This window comes from Acipenser ruthenus, chromosome 24 (assembly GCF_902713425.1).
Source record: "Acipenser ruthenus chromosome 24, fAciRut3.2 maternal haplotype, whole genome shotgun sequence".
NCBI classification, from domain to species: Eukaryota; Metazoa; Chordata; class Actinopteri; order Acipenseriformes; family Acipenseridae; genus Acipenser; species Acipenser ruthenus.
The window spans coordinates 8,818,045-8,835,946 of record NC_081212.1 but is presented as its reverse complement, the minus strand read 5'-3'; the positions used below and the strand labels follow the sequence as shown (position 1 = coordinate 8,835,946).

Genomic DNA, 17,902 nt, shown 5'->3' with positions numbered 1-17,902 from the left:
CCATCCCGTACACAGATGGAAACTTTTCTTTAAGACCCAAATTCTTAAGCAGTTCTGTAGCAAGTGCAAGTATCAACCCCGCATTGCAATGGCATTCATTTCCCGGCGGTGCGTGTTTCTCAAACGGTGGAATTGTTCAGTTTAAAAAGTGCACTTACCCGTTGCTATGAGCGCAGTGACAGACAGCAAGACAGTTCCTCGGGAAAGTCTTCGGATGTGCATCGTAGTCATTGCAGTAAATCCACAGTACCGTAATATAATATTATCAAGCGACCTTCTCTTCTGTAAACGTGTTTTGAATAATGAAATACTTGATGACAATGCAGAAGTAAGACGTGAGTGATTATTGTTCGGTTTTCTCCCTGTGATGTTATTTTCTGTCGAACGGTCTTTATTTACCATGTACAGCACATGCAAGAGTTGCAACTGTAAATCTATTTAAAAACAGGTAATCCCATTTTGAGGGACACGCGGGGTGGTTTCAAACCCCGTTAACCATACGTGTAAATTCCAGTGAGCACAGGTTGCAACCTGTGGTTTTATGATGCTCTATACGTAATGCTTTCTTCGGTATTGACTTGTGGTTTTCGACAGTAACGGTGAAACCACGGCTTCAAAGCCCAGCAAATTATAAATTGGCCGTCCCGTGTTGCAACATCAGTATCCAAAAATGTTTATAACTTTGCCCACAGCAATGCAATCCGCTGCCGCAGTGACTGGATCATAAATCTGTGTTTCAAACAACGGAAGCCAACTTTGATTTCCACTCGGGAGTCGAGCCTGGTGAGTGCTTGTGGGTTCCACGGCGCGTGCCTCTGCGAGCCACCCGCGGACAGCAGCAGTCTTTATTAAAGTTCCACAGTGCGAGACGGCAGGGACACATCCACTCAGCAATGCGTGGAATCCACTCCTCAGCCCCACTCGACACGGGTGTGCACACCAGGCTCAGAACTATTCTCTTTTTAAATTGAATTTAAAAATGTCAACAAAACCACTGAAGACGTCGGCATTGGTTTTTGTCTTTCTTTCTGTATTTCTACTTCCAGCTGTAGTTGTTTTGCGCAATACTTCTTTTACATCTATATTACATACAAAACAGTTTAATCTTCCCAGACAGAAAGCTGTAGAGTGTGGTGTAGTTCCATCTCAGTAAGAAATTAAACTCTTTCACGTTCAAGTTCATTGAGTTCTTTAATGAACTCACAGATTTAGGTTCTCACTTTGCGATCAAACCATCCAAAAGAGATATCCCTGCTCTCCCTCTGTCTCTCCTCAAACCAGTCCCAGGGTTTTCCTGTGCTTGGTGTTCAGTTACAGTGCGTTTCTCTGCTGGTCGCTTTAATCGCTTTCTGTATGTACTGAATAAACTGACTGGGATTTCAGATCTCATTTTAGCAGACGCACACCGCGGCCACGTGACGCGCGCTACCAGGCGCGTCCCCGACACCCCTCAGTCACAGCTCGTCCACGGCGCCCCTTCGTTTAGGGCGCGTCCCCGAACACCTCCTTCGCTTGCAGGAGAGAAAGCGGAGGTAATGATCTGAAGTGGAATTTCATTTGGGATAAAAAAAAAAAGGCTTGAAAGAGAGTATAATTACGAGTTTGTTGTTTAAATTAATTAATCTAGTACCCTAATTGAGTTTAATTTGCAGCTACTTGTTTCTTTATGTTAAGCATTTAACAGTAAATGGATAGAAGTAGCTCACTGCGTATGAATCGGTCACAATTAGTATGTAGAGAAGTCATCCAAATATGCCACTGTATTCCTTGCGCAAAATAATTTCAAGCTATTTGCCTTGAAGGGGAATGTGTTGCTTTGGTAAGTCAGATTCTGAGCATGGAGGTAAATCAGTCAGTTTGGCTAATATAAAAAAAAACAAACAAAAAAAACAAAAAAAAAAAAACGGTATATGTATGTTATGGTATAGAATTGAACGCCCCGTCTTGAAACACGGAGTATTATTTATACAGTAATATACATCATTAACACAGACGGATTAGCAATTTCTTTTTCTCTCCTCTTAAAGTTTTAATTTTTTATGCAATTCAATTAAATCACTGTTATGCAATGTCTGATTTATGTTGTGCGAGGCTTTACTGTTTTGATTTATTTTATTTAAATTTAATTATGCATTTAAAACAAATACAATAAAATAAATGCACCCCCCGCTCTTTCTTAAAATGACTAATCTGTGGTTCATAAAAAAAATATTTGGCTCATATTGTCAAGTAGGGGAGTTTGTATAAACAAGTACAACACTGCAGCAGATGTTGCATAATTTTCTAGTTTTTGCCTGTAAATTTCATGTTCATGAAAAAGGGACAATGGTACTGGCTACATGTGAGTTTCCATCTCACAGCTCCGAGAGAGAGAGCACGATACAGCCTCAATCCCGACCTGAACACCCTCAGCCTGCCATTCAGTCCTGGGCCATTCAGTTCTGTGATGTTGATCACACTAATCTGCACAAAATTAAGACCACCAGACAAATTACACCTATGTACCATCGTCCCTTTTTCATGAACATGAAATTCACAGGCAAAAACTAGGTTAAAAGCTCTAATGCAGAGGAGCCTGGCTCTGTTGCACTGTGGGTAAGAGGCTTGCTTGCGGTAACAGGGTCGCCGGTTCGCGCCCAGCCTCTGCCCTGTTACAATTAGATTGTGCCATTTCTCATCACTAAACAAACACAAACAGAACAGCTTCAGTCTAAAAACAAGCAGCTACAAGGCTCCAAATAGGGACTTGGGCAATTAATCGATTAATTAATGCTTAAATCACAAAATAAAAGCCAATGTGATCAATAATCAACAAATCTCTGGGTAGGTTTACCATTCAACAATAGGTAAGCGACTCTGACACTGACTGCAACCCCTAAATATTTGCTAAATCTGGCTTGGTTTAAGAGGACCAGGGATCAAGTGGCCCAATAGCTTATCTCATTAACAAAATAGAAAGGCAGATCATTCTCTGATGACCAGAGGAACCCAGGGGATCAGCACAGTCCCTGTTGCAAAGGAAGACAGTAACCATGGCAAGCCTTTTGAGGTTGACACATATAAAGCAGTGTGTGCCTTTGTATTAATTATGCATGTCTCTTAAATGTTAGAGATCCACTCTGTTTAAAAATCAATTTTAGGATCTTACTGTAGATTTTTTTTGGGGGGGAGGGGGGGGGGGGGGGTAGTAATGTAGACACAGCGATTGAACTTGGATAATCTTCTTAACACCGAATTACCCGAAACAATCGCTCTATACTATAAAGAGCACAAATGACAGTACGCTGGAGTTTAATTGATTTCTTTGTTCCTCCACAGATAGAATTCATCTTATTTTGCTGAGAAGTCCCTCTGGCATTGTCATAGACTTGCTTACATTCCAGAATACAGAATCCCAGTGTTTGGTCATTGATTGCAGCTGTGTGCTAACATGTGCTTCTTGTTGGAATTAAAGTGAGCACCAGAACACTTTTTTTTTTTTTTAAATATGCAAAAAAACAATTGCTTGTTGGTTATTGAAATGTAATAGAGCTTTCTACTTGTACTTTCATTTAAGAATATTATTGTTTTATAAAAAGTCATTAAAACAAATAAACCCTTTACACGCACGTAATAATTGCACAGTACCCAAAAGTTTAAAAATATGATTTACAGCCAAATGCAATCTGGAACTTCTTTAGCAGGCTTTAGGACTGGTGCACAAGCAAGGCAGTTATCATGTTCACCATATAGAGTGTGACAGGCACACAGACGTGATCAGCACACAAGGGTTCCCGTTTTTGGAATGAGGACCCTAAAAATGACAGATCACCCACATTAATTTTCTTCCCACAAATTCTACTGAAATTCTTGTAAACACTTGAGATAATAGCTCGCAGCACCCGCTGTTGAGCTTCTGGATATAAAGAGGCTATTGGCTTGGGACAGTGAAACTCATTTAAATATTTTTTAATAATGTCACTTGCAATATTAGTGTCAAATTTTATATTACATTCAGTCACTTGAAATGCTCCATTATAAATTCTTAATAAAAAAAGAGAAGTAGATAGACTTCTAATATGTCTTTAGATGTTATACACCATGTATGCCAGTATGGGTAAGGTGTATCAGTTATTAACTAAAGTATTCTTCTTCTTGTTTAGCTTTCTATACATTCTTATTGTTGTGACTTTTTAAAACGTTTCAAGCACCCCTGTGGCCTCAATGGAGCTCTCAAACATGTCTAAGCACAGGTGCTACAAAGCTGTAAACAAGTATCCTATCCCTTGCAGCACTCTGCCCCTAGTGGATGTAAGATGTACCATATCTGCTCTATTTCTTAAGGATGTATTTCTAGCATTCGCTAGAGACAGCGTGTTATTATTATTATTATTATTATTATTATTATTATTATTATTATTATTATTATTATTAATTAGTCATTTAGCAGACACTTATCCAAAATGACTCACAGACTAGGGGTTGAACTGTGCATCACGACTGCTATAGGACCTTGGTCTAATCTGAAGGACGGTACTGTAAATGATTCCCCTCTGAACTGGAAGATATGAAATACAGTCTAAGACATTACAAAAGCAAGTCTTCTAACAGAACCGCTAAGAAAACCGTGTGTTTTCCATCAGCTTTTGTATAATACTACTACTACTACTGCTAAACGCGTACTGGGTGTTTAAGTGCTTGGTTCTTCATCTGAAGCTAAGGCCTTTGAATCCGGCGACTGGCACTCTCGATTTTAGGCATCCAGCTACTAAAAAAACGAAACCTCGTAGAAAAATGGCCTCTGTATCTGAACTCGCCTGTATTTACTCCGCTCTCATCCTCCACGACGATGAAGTCACCGTCACCGAGGACAAGATCAATGCTCTCATCAAGGCCGCTGGGGTGTCTGTGGAGCCCTTCTGGCCCGGTCTGTTTGCCAAGGCCCTGGCCAGCGTGGACATTGGCAGCCTGATCTGCAATGTTGGTGCTGAAGGAGGAGCTGCCCCTGCTGGAGAAGCCCCAGCTGGAAGTGCCCCAGCTGAGAAAGTGGAGGAGAAGAAGGAAGAGTCTGAGGAGTCTGATGATGACATGGGCTTTGGTCTGTTTGACTAAACTTCCTTTTTGTAACTCCGGCAACAAGAATAAAAACTGAAAATGCAAAAAAAAAAAAAACTACTACTACTACTACTACTACTACTACTAATAATAATAATAATAATAATAATAATAATAATAATAATAATAATAATAATAATAATAATAATAATAATCACTTAAATGATCGAGTCAAGTCAAATTGCTAAATATATTCTGCCGATTTGATTTTCCCTTTTATTTGGTCGTGCTTTAAAAAATATATATATTTCTGTGAATATATTTAGCAAGTAATTTGATAAGGTTTTTGTAATTGTATTCTGTTTGGTGGATGATGACAATATGTAGCCTGCTGGGAGTTACAAGGAACGCTAACCCATATTATCTAATATATATGCACTGCCCTGCCTGCCTGGCAGGAGCAGCAGCTGTTATAGACTAGGGGTAGGACTTTCATCATCTGCTGTATCCCACACAGACCCCCTACTTACTAAATATCTTAGTATCGCTGCATAGATAATGGTCTCATCTTTAAATAGAATCATTTGTAAGGAGAAAGTCATCTCACAAGTGCAGTGGTACCCCAGCATGTTATTTACTAAATTTAGGAATGTAGATGAGGGGCGAGGCTTTGATCAGCTCTTTGTTTTCCACTAAGGCCCCTCTTCACTAAATATATTGTTATCACAGAGCAGATCATCATCTCCTCTTTAAATTAAACTATTTGAATTAAAAAATCTGTCCCACAAGTCCAGTGGCACCCCAAATATTATCTATTTACTACCAAGTGGGACACTTCATTGTACCGCAAAACATGCAACTGACACATTGAATTTCGTTACCAGTTTTGGAAGTTGCCATTCCAGAAATATATTTTGTGGTAAACTGAAGAACACTTCTTCCACACAGCCATGCTGCATTGGAAGTAAATTGATATTATTTGGGGTTATAATTTAAATAATTTATATTTTACCCTTCTGCTGTTTAATACAAAATTAAATCTGGTTTCCGGTTTAAAAACACGTTTAAACACATTTTAAACTTAACTGTTTTTAGTTTGTTTTAATCCAAATAAATAAATAATAAAATGAAAGATCCAATAATTCACCTTTGTTCTTTTACACGTGAAATGCTTCTGGCATTACTGTGCAAAGACAATTCTGAAAGAATATAGGTTCCCAAATGTTTTCAAGTTGTGAGGTATTGAGAAAGAACCATAGATCTGTTTGTATGAGTACACTCACACACACACGCACACACAGACACACACACATGCACACACACACATAGACACACAGACACACATGCACACATAGACACGCACACATAGACTCACACACACACGTGCACACATAGACTCACACAGACAGACACACTCACACACACATGCTTACCAACACACACACAGACTCACATGCACACATACACACAGAGTCTCACACACACACAGACTCACACGCACATACACACCACAGAGACTTAGAATTACAAACTACATCAGTCTCAGTGGTCTTTCATAACACATCCATTAATCTTATCACCTGGAGAAATGTCCAACTGTGTATTTCAAAACTACAACCAGAACAGCAGCATCTGTTTCACCATCCCAGAAATGAAAGATGAGCTCCCCAATAAATCAACAGTACAATAATATTATTTGTCCTATAATTATTTTGCTCCTCAATGTTCAATTATGGTCCTTCACTGCTGAAACACCCACAACAGCTCAGGAGAACTGAAGGTCAGTGGGCGTCCTTTGATTCAAGCCAATTGCCTTTTTATACCCAGGAGCTCAACAGCAGAGATCTGTGAGCTACTGGCCCCTGAAGGACAAAAGTCAGCCCTGCTTGTGTCCACTTTAAGCTCACAAGGCGCCCTGCCAGTAAGGTCTGCTGTAGCGCATTAAGGTCACTCAGTCCCTGATGACTTTGCATCCCTAACCTGCAGGAGTGTCAGAGCAAATGCATTGTGCTTAACAATATATTAATGATGGGATCTCTTGTCGTTGGCACATTCTGAGAGTAAAACAACAAGAGATCTTAGCAATGAAAGGGTTTAACAAAATCTTTGAAAAATATGAAACTTTTCCCCTCACCGCAGCGATTCCCCACACAGCTCAGGAGGACTGAAGGTTCAGTGGGTGTCCTCCGATCCCACGACCAAGCCAGATTCCTCTTCTACACCCCAGAACTCGAGAGTAAATGTCAGCGAGCTACTGGCATCTGGGGGACAAAGGCCAGCGCTGCAGGTGTCCGCCCGAGCTCACTAGGTGCTTGGCCGGTAGGTCCCGCTGTAGCGCGATGAAGCGAAGCAGTCCTTGCTGGTTTTGCCTCCCTAACCTGCGGGAGCACCAAGGTTAATGCGATGCTCCCTCCAGAATCCCCAGCGATGACACAAACCAGTGCTGCCTGGCTGTATGATAGCCTGCACACCACTCAGGGACTCCTTGATGAAACCTTTGAATAAGAATAAGAAGTTGTGTATTGCTATTTAATGACAGAGTTAATTTTTAAACTCCAAAATATACAGTTAAACTAGACTTTTATTATTATTATTATTTGTTTATTTTATCCAAGGCGACTTACAGAGACTAGGATGTGTGAACTGTGCATCAGCTGCAGAGTCACTTACAACAATGTCTCATCTGAAAGATGGAGCACAAGGATGTTAAGTGACTTGCTCGGGGTCACACAGTGAGTAAGCTGGGATTTGAACCAGGGAACTCCTGGTTACAAGCCCGTTTCTTTAACCACTGGACCACACAGCCACCTTTTCAATGTTTTAAATACTGTAATCACTCATTTTTTAGAGTAACTTATTTTTTTACTTTTTTATCATCATGAAACCTGTCAATTGTGCAGCGGGTTGCAGGGGCTTTGATAAATAATGTGATCATTTTCAATTATTCCTTGCTACTGACCAGTAGCTGACCAAATGCGGCTGGGGACAGCCAAGCTAAGGAAAATCACAGCAAATGAAACGGGTGTCAATCATTCCTACTGACTTTGGATACCAGTATCTCTGCCTCACTCAATCATGACATCAGCACAGCTGGTCAGAAACAACTGATAAACTCAAAGTGGCGAAACCTGTTGCAATTAACAGGTTTCATAGTGTTCCAATGAAGAACCCCAGTCAGGTGAGGTGAGTGATTATTACAGTGATGTTTCCTCCCCATTAATGCTTTTATTAATTATTTTCCATGTCTCTTTCTCAGGTAGCAAGTGAGATGAAGGAACTGGAGAGGATGAATGGTGTTGTTTATACCTGAAGTGTCCCGATGAATAAACAATCCATCCATCTTCTCAGACTATCATCTCCTACCTGAAAATAAGCATTAAGCAACTCAGTAGGAAATAGATATAGTTGCTTTTCATCTCATCAATTATTTTTTCTAACTCATACAGGTAATGAGATTGCATCCTGCAGATACAGACATTCATCTGATAGTACTGCTGCTGTTTTTTATAGTTATAGTTCTACGAATCATTTATATCTTTAAACATTCAGTCGTAAAACTATAAGAATTGAAGGGGTATAGTTTCAAAGCCTTTAATTCAAACTACAATTTAAAATGATAAAATCACTTAGTAATTTTACACTAGTACTAAACAATGTGGTGATATGATTCAAGCTTGTCAGTTTGTAAAATTAAAGAGTATTCTGAAATGTCACAGTTATCTTAACTAATGCATTGTTTAAAATCAGTTTGCATATAATTTTCTGTTTCAGTCATCACAGCCTGCGACCTCTATAGAGCTCTCAAACATTTCTTCTCTCTAAATTCAGCTGGTACACCAGAATGTAACCATTAGCCTGTCCCCCTGCAACACTCACTAGTAAATGTAAGAACTAATGGGCTTTCTTAATGATGTATTTGTACTAAAACAGCTACAGAACTCAGATGACAGAACCTTAACACAAACAAAAAACAATATTTGAAAAGCTAAGGACTTTGAAAGTTATGTGGACATCTGCAGGGCTGGCCTTTGTCCTTCAAAGGCCGGTAGCTTGCCAACATCCACGGTGTAGCTCCTGGGTGTAAGGAGGTGATTAGCCTGGGGATCGGAGGACGCCCACTGAACCTTCAATTCTCCCGAGTTGTTGTGGGGGCTTGCTGTGGCGAGGGAACATAACTGAACATAATAATTGATGAAATGTGGTGTTGGTCAACGAAACAATAAAGGACAACTAACAGTGAGGAGCCTTACCATCTCACCAAAACAAAATCTCTCTTTAGAAAAGTTTACCGTGCTATTTTGGCAGTTTTCCATGGTTTTTCCATGATTATACCATGCATTTACTATAGTTTACAATAGCTTGCCATGCTTTTTAATATGCTTTTCCATAACTCTCTGTGACGGGGTACACCCTGCCCCTGTGTTTATTTGTATTGTTTGTGTATTATTAGTAGTATTATTGTTAGTGTTTAAGTGTATTTGTGTTTATTTCTATAGTTAAATGTAGTTTGGCAGGGACGATGTTTGCTTCTCTTCTCTGTGAGAATGCGTGGTAGGCAACTGATCATTTATTGACAAATTGGCTGTCAACCTCGCAATTAAAAAACATGTGCGGAATGTGGTCGAGGAATAGACGAGGTAATTGACAACCAGCTAATCCTTCGACAACTATATATATACCGGCAGCTGTGTGCTGGAAGGGGTTGTTGAGAGAGGTTAGGAGGAACGAAATTCTGACACAACACATTATTTCCATTTTTAATCAGGCTAATTATGTGCTGTTTTTAAATGTGCGGCATATGTTCGAACTGATTTAATAATTATTTAGTTAAATACAAATTATATTTGCCTTAATAAACACATTAGCCTATTCAATGCAAAACTGTGTTTATGATGCAGTTCCAAACTGTATTTGCACTTAGGATCTTACAATATAGAAACAAGACCCCGGTATCTTTCTTAAGCTTCAGTTCCAGTACTTTACCTTCTTACTGTTTGAGACATGACAAAACAGAATGAATAACTCTTTGCAAATTATAATTTTCCTCTATTTCTAAAGCAAAGTATCACCTGTGTTTTGCAGACTATATATACACACAGTATGAATAGCTTTTTTTGTCTATGTTCTCTTATTTTTTAATGCCCCTTACCTTTCAATGATGTTTGCAGTCATTCTGCGTGTTTCTTATTGCAGGAACTGTGTTTTTTATAATCCCTGGAACTGCACACCCCTGACTCTATGAGTCACCCTGCATACCACACAGCCGTGCCTTTACTGGTCTTTGCTAGGGATTCCTCAGGGAGCATAGACTTTGACACTGCCGCACGTTAGGGAGGCAACATCAGCAGAGACTGTTTCTCCACTACAGCGGACCCTACTGGCCAGACGCCCAGTGAGCTCAGATGAACATGCAGTGCTTGTCTTCCAGGAGGCAGTAGCTTGACAGCACCCACGGTGGAGCTCCCTGGGTAAAGAGGTGATTGGCTTGGCAGTGGTGTTAGAGGACACCCACTGAACTTCAATCCTCCTGAGCTATTGTGGTGAGTTGCTCATAACTGGACGTGGTAAATTAGGGAGCTAAAGTAATTACTCCTTGGGTGGCACATTCCTGCTAAATGACTGGTGATTACTGTTACGCTCTGGGGGGCATCTGATCATTAAAATTATTATTTCATAGCTGCTGCTGCACTGAACCTCCTCTTCAAAAATACAGCAATCTTCTTAGCAGTACAGCTGGCCTATAAAATATACAACAATAAAAACATAAGAAGAACATTAGAACTTTTACAAGCTTGGGGACAAGCAGGGGTCTAGTATTCAATAAATGTTTTTTCTTTGCTTATTTATTATTAATTTTATTTTCAGGGCTCCATTATTTTACCCCTAATTTTCTCCTCAATTTAGTATTTTAAGTTACGTTCCTCACCACAGCAATACCCCAGGAGAACTGAAGGCTAGTGGGCTTCCTCCTGATCCACAAGCGCATCACATCTTCACACCCAGGAACTGGACAGCGAGATGTCTAACAATTGTAAGTCGCCCTGGATAAGGGCGTCTGCTAAGAAATAAATAATAATAATAATAATAATAATAATGTCTGTAAACTCCGGGCCCCTGGAGAACAAAGGCCAGCCCAGCAGTCCGCTTGAGCTCTGGGCACCTGGCCAGTAAGATCCACTGTAGGAGGAGATGAGGAGAAACAGTCCCTGCTGTTTATTTTTAATTGTTTTTTTTATGACAGTCACTATTTTATTTATAGTGAGTTTTACAAACACAATAGCAATGTATCTGTTCATCAACCGTGATTACACCACAAATGTAATTTATTGGGAAATTGTGTGATTTATGTTTATTAGTGCCATAAACTGTCCCTGACAGTACAGCTCATTGGGGAGCTTACACCCCTAGAGAAAGTGGAGTAGTGCACCTCATGCAGAACATGACTAGAGCTCTGCGCAGGTCGCATACTGTTTAAATTGGACCAGTAATACCCTGGATTAGAACAATAGACTTGCTTGGACTTTGAAGTATTTTAAAAGGTCCTAAACATTTTTATTGTGGTTTGTTTAAAAAACATTTAAATACGGTATTTGTAGATACATTCTGTGTTGGAAACAAATGGCCGATGTGTATGTATGCTTCCCCAAGGCACATTTCTGCCTGTCTGTAAATCATTTAAATACAGAGTTTCCAAAGCTTCATTAAATGCTGAATTTAATATGACAGCTCTGGCAAAGTACAGCAGCAGACTAACTCAGGGAATTTATGTTATTTAGAAGGATGTGTGGTTTTGGGGAGTTCAGGAGCGGCATAGATATATGTAACACAAGCTAGATCAGCCAGTGTCTTTACAGAAAGAACAGCCATCTAAAGAATGCTTCCCTTGATATTCCATGGTGTTTGCAGTCACTTTGATATTCCATGGTTTTTGCAGACACTTTGATATTCCATGGTGTTTGCAGACACTTTGATATTCCATGTTTTTTGCAGACACTTTGATATTCCGTGGTGTTTGCAGTCACTTTGATATTCCATGGTGTTTGCAGACACTTTGATATTCCATGGTGTTTGCAGTCACTTTGATATTCTGTGGTGTTTGCAGACTGATATTCCATGGTGTTTGCAGACACCTTGATATTCCATGGTGTTTGCAGACACTTTGATATTCCATGGTGTTTGCAGTCACTTTGATATTCCATGGTGTTTGCAGACACTTTGATATTCCATGGTGTTTGCAGACACTTTGATATTCCATGGTTTTTGCAGACACTTTGATATTCCATGGTGTTTGCAGTCACTTTGATATTCCATGGTGTTTGCAGACACTTTGATATTCCATGGTTTTTGCAGACACTTTGATATTCCATGGTGTTTGCAGACACTTTGATATTCCATGGTGTTTGCAGTCACTTTGATATTCCATGGTGTTTGCAGACACTTTGATATTCCATGGTTTTTGCAGACACTTTGATATTCCATGGTTTTTGCAGACACTTTGATATTCTGTGGTGTTTGCAGTCACTTTCATATTCCATGGTGTTTGCAGTCACTTTGATATTCCATGGTGTTTGCAGTCACTTTGATATTCCACGGTGTTTGCAGTCACTTTGATATTCCGTGGTGTTTGCAGTCACTTTGATATTCTGTGGTGTTTGCAGACTGATATTCCATGGTGTTTGCAGACACTTTGATATTCCATGGTGTTTGCAGACACTTTGATATTCCATGGTTTTTGCAGACACTTTGATATTCCATGGTGTTTGCAGTCACTTTGATATTCCATGGTGTTTGCAGTCACTTTGATATTCCATGGTGTTTGCAGACACTTTGATATTCCATGGTGTTTGCAGACACTTTGATATTCCATGGTGTTTGCAGACACTTTGATATTCCATGGTGTTTGCAGTCACTTTGATATTCCATGGTGTTTGCAGTCACTTTGATATTCCATGGTTTTTGCAGACACTTTGATATTCCATGGTTTTTGCAGACACTTTGATATTCCATGGTTTTTGCAGACACTTTGATATTCCATGGTGTTTGCAGACACTTTGATATTCCATGGTGTTTGCAGACACTTTGATATTCCATGGTGTTTGCAGACACTTTGATATTCCATGGTTTTTGCAGACACTTTGATATTCAATGGTGTTTGCAGACACTTTGATATTCCATGGTGTTTGCAGACACTTTGATATTCCATGGTGTTTGCAGTCACTTTGATATTCCATGGTGTTTGCAGTCACTTTGATATTCCGTGGTGTTTGCAGTCACTTTGATATTCCATGGTGTTTGCAGTCACTTTGATATTCCATGGTGTTTGCAGTCACTTTGATATTCCATGGTTTTTGCAGACACTTTGATATTCCATGGTTTTTGCAGACACTTTGATATTCTGTGGTGTTTGCAGTCACTTTCATATTCCATGGTGTTTGCAGTCACTTTCATATTCCATGGTGTTTGCAGTCACTTTGATATTCCACGGTGTTTGCAGTCACTTTGATATTCCGTGGTGTTTGCAGTCACTTTGATATTCTGTGGTGTTTGCAGACTGATATTCCATGGTGTTTGCAGACACTTTGATATTCCATGGTTTTTGCAGACACTTTGATATTCAATGGTGTTTGCAGTCACTTTGATATTCCATGGTGTTTGCAGACACTTTGATATTCCATGGTGTTTGCAGTCACTTTGATATTCTGTGGTGTTTGCAGACTGATATTCCATGGTGTTTGCAGACACTTTGATATTCCATGGTTTTTGCAGACACTTTGATATTCTGTGGTGTTTGCAGTCACTTTCATATTCCATGGTGTTTGCAGTCACTTTCATATTCCATGGTGTTTGCAGTCACTTTGATATTCCACGGTGTTTGCAGACAGTTTGATATTCTATGGTTTTTGCAGACACTTTGATATTCCATGGTTTTTGCAGACACTTTGATATTCCATGGTGTTTGCAGACACTTTGATATTCCACGGTGTTTGCAGACACTTTGATATTCCACGGTGTTTGCAGTCACTTTGATATTCCATGGTGTTTGCAGTCACTTTGATATTCTGTGGTGTTTGCAGACTGATATTCCATGGTGTTTGCAGACACTTTGATATTCCATGGTTTTTGCAGACACTTTGATATTCCATGGTTTTTGCAGACACTTTGATATTCCATGGTGTTTGCAGACACTTTGATATTCCATGGTGTTTGCAGTCACTTTGATATTCAATGGTGTTTGCAGTCACTTTGATATTCCATGGTTTTTGCAGACACTTTGATATTCCATGGTTTTTGCAGACACTTTGATATTCCATGGTTTTTGCAGACACTTTGATATTCCATGGTTTTTGCAGACACTTTGATATTCCATGGTGTTTGCAGACACTTTGATATTCCATGGTTTTTGCAGTCACTTTGATATTCAATGGTTTTTGCAGACACTTTGATATTCCATGGTTTTTGCAGACACTTTGATATTCCATGGTTTTTGCAGACACTTTGATATTCCATGGTGTTTGCAGACACTTTGATATTCCATGGTGTTTGCAGACACTTTGATATTCCATGGTGTTTGCAGACACTTTGATATTCCATGGTTTTTGCAGACACTTTGATATTCAATGGTGTTTGCAGTCACTTTGATATTCCATGGTGTTTGCAGACACTTTGATATTCCATGGTGTTTGCAGTCACTTTGATATTCCATGGTGTTTGCAGTCACTTTGATATTCCATGGTTTTTGCAGACACTTTGATATTCCATGGTTTTTGCAGACACTTTGATATTCCATGGTTTTTTCAGACACTTTGATATTCCATGGTGTTTGCAGTCACTTTGATATTCCGTGGTGTTTGCATAAAATAGTATATAAGATAATATGTAGAAAATATATCATATAATAATAATATAAGAAAGCAACTAAAATCACTGAATTGAGATGGTGGTCCAATGGACTGGTTCCTTGTATCTTCTTTAATTCCATTTCATTTGACACGGCTTTGCTCACATTTGTCAGCATGACCTCCTCAGGAAAGTGGCTGCGCTACACTTTTAAGTTTAATGATTTGGAATAAAAAGTACATCCGTAAAAACAAAACAAAAAAAAACCTGAGGCAACTGAACTCGAAGTAATGAAAATACTTTTCTCAAATGAGTGGAGAAATGTGAAACACTTTCCTGGTTAGCATACAAATGTTCTTTCTGAACTACTTGCTAACAAAATTATTCCAAAACTCTGCCCTGTTGTGATCTTCAATTGGCTATATAGGTCTCTGTGACAGTGTACACCCCGCCCCTGTATGTATTTTGTTTATTTTGTGTTATCATTTAAATGTATGGTTTGGTGGGGTAAAAACACAATGTTTTATTATTACTGTTTAGCAACCTGGATGGGGTTAGGTCAGCCAGGGTGTCCTCCGACGCTGTAGCTCTGGGTTGGCTGCATGACAGGCCTGCAGCGTGAAAAGAAACGCTCGGCTGACAGCACATGTTTCGGAGGACAGCGAAGAGGACAGAGCTGAGGATTAAATACAATTGGCTATTTCAAATTGGAAGATCAATTGGCGACTACTAAAATTGTGAGAATGCGTGGTCAACAGCAAGTGATTATTGACAAACTGGCTGTTGACCTCACCTATGAGAAAACACAGTGGAATGAGAGACGTGAGTTACAGAGAATTAAAACATAAAATAATAACAATTGCTGCCCGTGCTGGGTTTACACTGGGATTGTTGATTTATTTTACCTGTTTGTTTTGGCCATCGTGCTGTTTTCTTTGTATAAGTGTTCTGTTTTGTTCAAACGTTTTGCTCATTTATTATTAAATTTGCGCTTCAGCGCTTCCATACCCCAGTACTGTGTCTGGTCTTTCTTCCTGGTCTGACGTCACCACACAAGCTATCCTGCCTTAGTCTCATACAATATGTGCAGAATTGCAAGAAAACAAACAGGTCTTTGTTTAAAAAAAACAACGTACTACTACAGCAAGTTAAAGAAATCTTTGTTTGCAAGCCATGCTTTCAGCTAGTGTTGCACTTCCTTGGTCTCCATTCCCACTCCTTAAACACCTTTTTACTTGTCAATAACCAAGAAGAAATGGCCATGAAATTGAAAGACTTGCAAACAGAGATTTATTTAAACTAATACCAGATAGCATGTTTTAATATAAAAATATAACGTGTTTCTTTCACAACTGGACATTTGAAACTTGTATAACAAAGTGCACAATAGAATAATGTGTTTGCTATAATCACCAATGAAATAACTCGAATACTGGAATGTGTTTGCTATAATCACGAATGAAATGACTCGAATACTGGCTGTGAGTTACATTTAACACAGTAGCAGCACCAGACTGGCTCTACAAACATACAGTTTCTGTTCAGCAGGGATTATAGTACGTCAAATATATTTTTGAAAGAGTGTGAATAAGTGCCCCAGGGTTGTTTAGAAATATAAAAAAAAAACAAGGCAACAAATTGGCAGTATCATAAAATCAATAGCAAAATCATGAAAGGTTATTTCAACGGGCACCAGTTAGAATGCACTAATTCAACCAGCTTATCCAATCTACCACACAATGTGTAATTTCTGAAGTGCTCTTATTAAAAACATTTTACATCAATTACATTTCTTGAGAATGGCTTGTCTTTATTAAAAGAGATTGTGTTTATTAACAACTGGCAAGTAATTGCTAGCTAAATGTAGCTGACAAAAAAAAAATCCATAAACCATTTTCCACAGATGGCCTGAACTGTGCACTTTTTAAAGAAACGTAATTTCATTTAAAACATGCATCTGGTACTACACTAAGTTCTAAGTTTGCGTGCCTTCCAGGAAGTCTGTTACTGCCAGCAGTGTCCTCTGGGCCATGTTACTGGCTGAAAGCATGGCAGTCACTAGAGGAAGCAGCTGATTGGTTATTGACAGAAAAGAAGCCAGTGAAAGGACAGGGACAATTTCACCCTCCAGCTGACCCAGGCAGTGCAAGATAATTTAAAAGCATGGCTTGCAAACAGATTTAACTAGTGTAATACCAGATATCATGCTTTAAAATGAAAATACGTGTTTGCTACTCATGCTCATACATATACAACATGCTTTATGATTTCTGATTACAGTACCAATCCCCCTATCACACTGCGCAAAATTAATTGGCTCAGTTTGACGTTTGTGCTATATTTTTAGCAGTGTTCTTTCTTTGTTTTGACTCCTACTGTAGAGACAACTCACTTTTCAAGCTGTTGATTATGCACTTCAGGGCTATCAAGTACCCATTAAAGAAAAAAAAACCTGAACTGAGGAAGGTATTCTTTTACTAACACAGCCCCAGTTAGTGGAAAGACTATCACTGCTACCAACACATTTACAATCAAACTTCCACAACACATACTTCAGAAACTTGCCTAGTACTTTCAAATGCCATTTGTTTGACTTCAGATGTTACTGCATTATTATATGTCTGCTTGCTGATCTCCACGGGCACCATCACTTTTCAGAGATTTACTTGCTTGTATTTTTTCTGCCAGTCTGCCTAGGATATCCTCAACCCTTAAAATAATTACAGCCAGTAACATAATTCTTTACCTGTTTTGCATTACATTTCTCTTCAGCTAACCTAAATAAAATAGCACAGTAAGTTGCCTTTGTTAGTCTGAAACTTGAAAGCGTATGGTATACCAAAAACGGATCAGTTAAATTATATGGAAGTTCTCAACAGTTAAGCAATGATTTTGTTATCTAAAAATCACACTTTCTTGGTCCTGGTTTCTAGTTTAGAAGTATGGGTTTAGTAACTTTGTTCGACTGAACTCGAGTGCTTCAATAAAATATACAGTGGCTCTCAAAAGTATTCACCCCCCCCTGGACTTT

General features: G+C 39.1%; 2 protein-coding genes across 2 annotated transcripts in view; one reads left to right on the top strand and one right to left on the bottom strand.

The window, feature by feature from the left end:
* The window catches only part of LOC117429367 (transmembrane protein 132E-like), a 260,360-nt gene extending 258,955 nt beyond the window's left edge, over positions 1-1,405 (bottom strand). Inside the window, exon 1 of the mRNA XM_034048768.3 lies at positions 159-1,405. Coding sequence (XP_033904659.1) covers positions 159-402 — 244 coding nt within the window. The 5' untranslated portion in view covers positions 403-1,405. The remainder of the gene's footprint in view (positions 1-158) is intronic.
* Positions 1,406-4,654: 3,249 nt separating this feature from the next.
* LOC131700473 (large ribosomal subunit protein P1-like) lies at positions 4,655-5,151 on the top strand. Its single transcript, XM_058997799.1, has one exon. The coding sequence runs from the start codon at positions 4,774-4,776 to the stop codon at positions 5,089-5,091; it is 318 nt and encodes a 105-aa protein (XP_058853782.1). The 5' UTR covers positions 4,655-4,773; the 3' UTR covers positions 5,092-5,151.
* Positions 5,152-17,902: the final 12,751 nt, after the last annotated feature.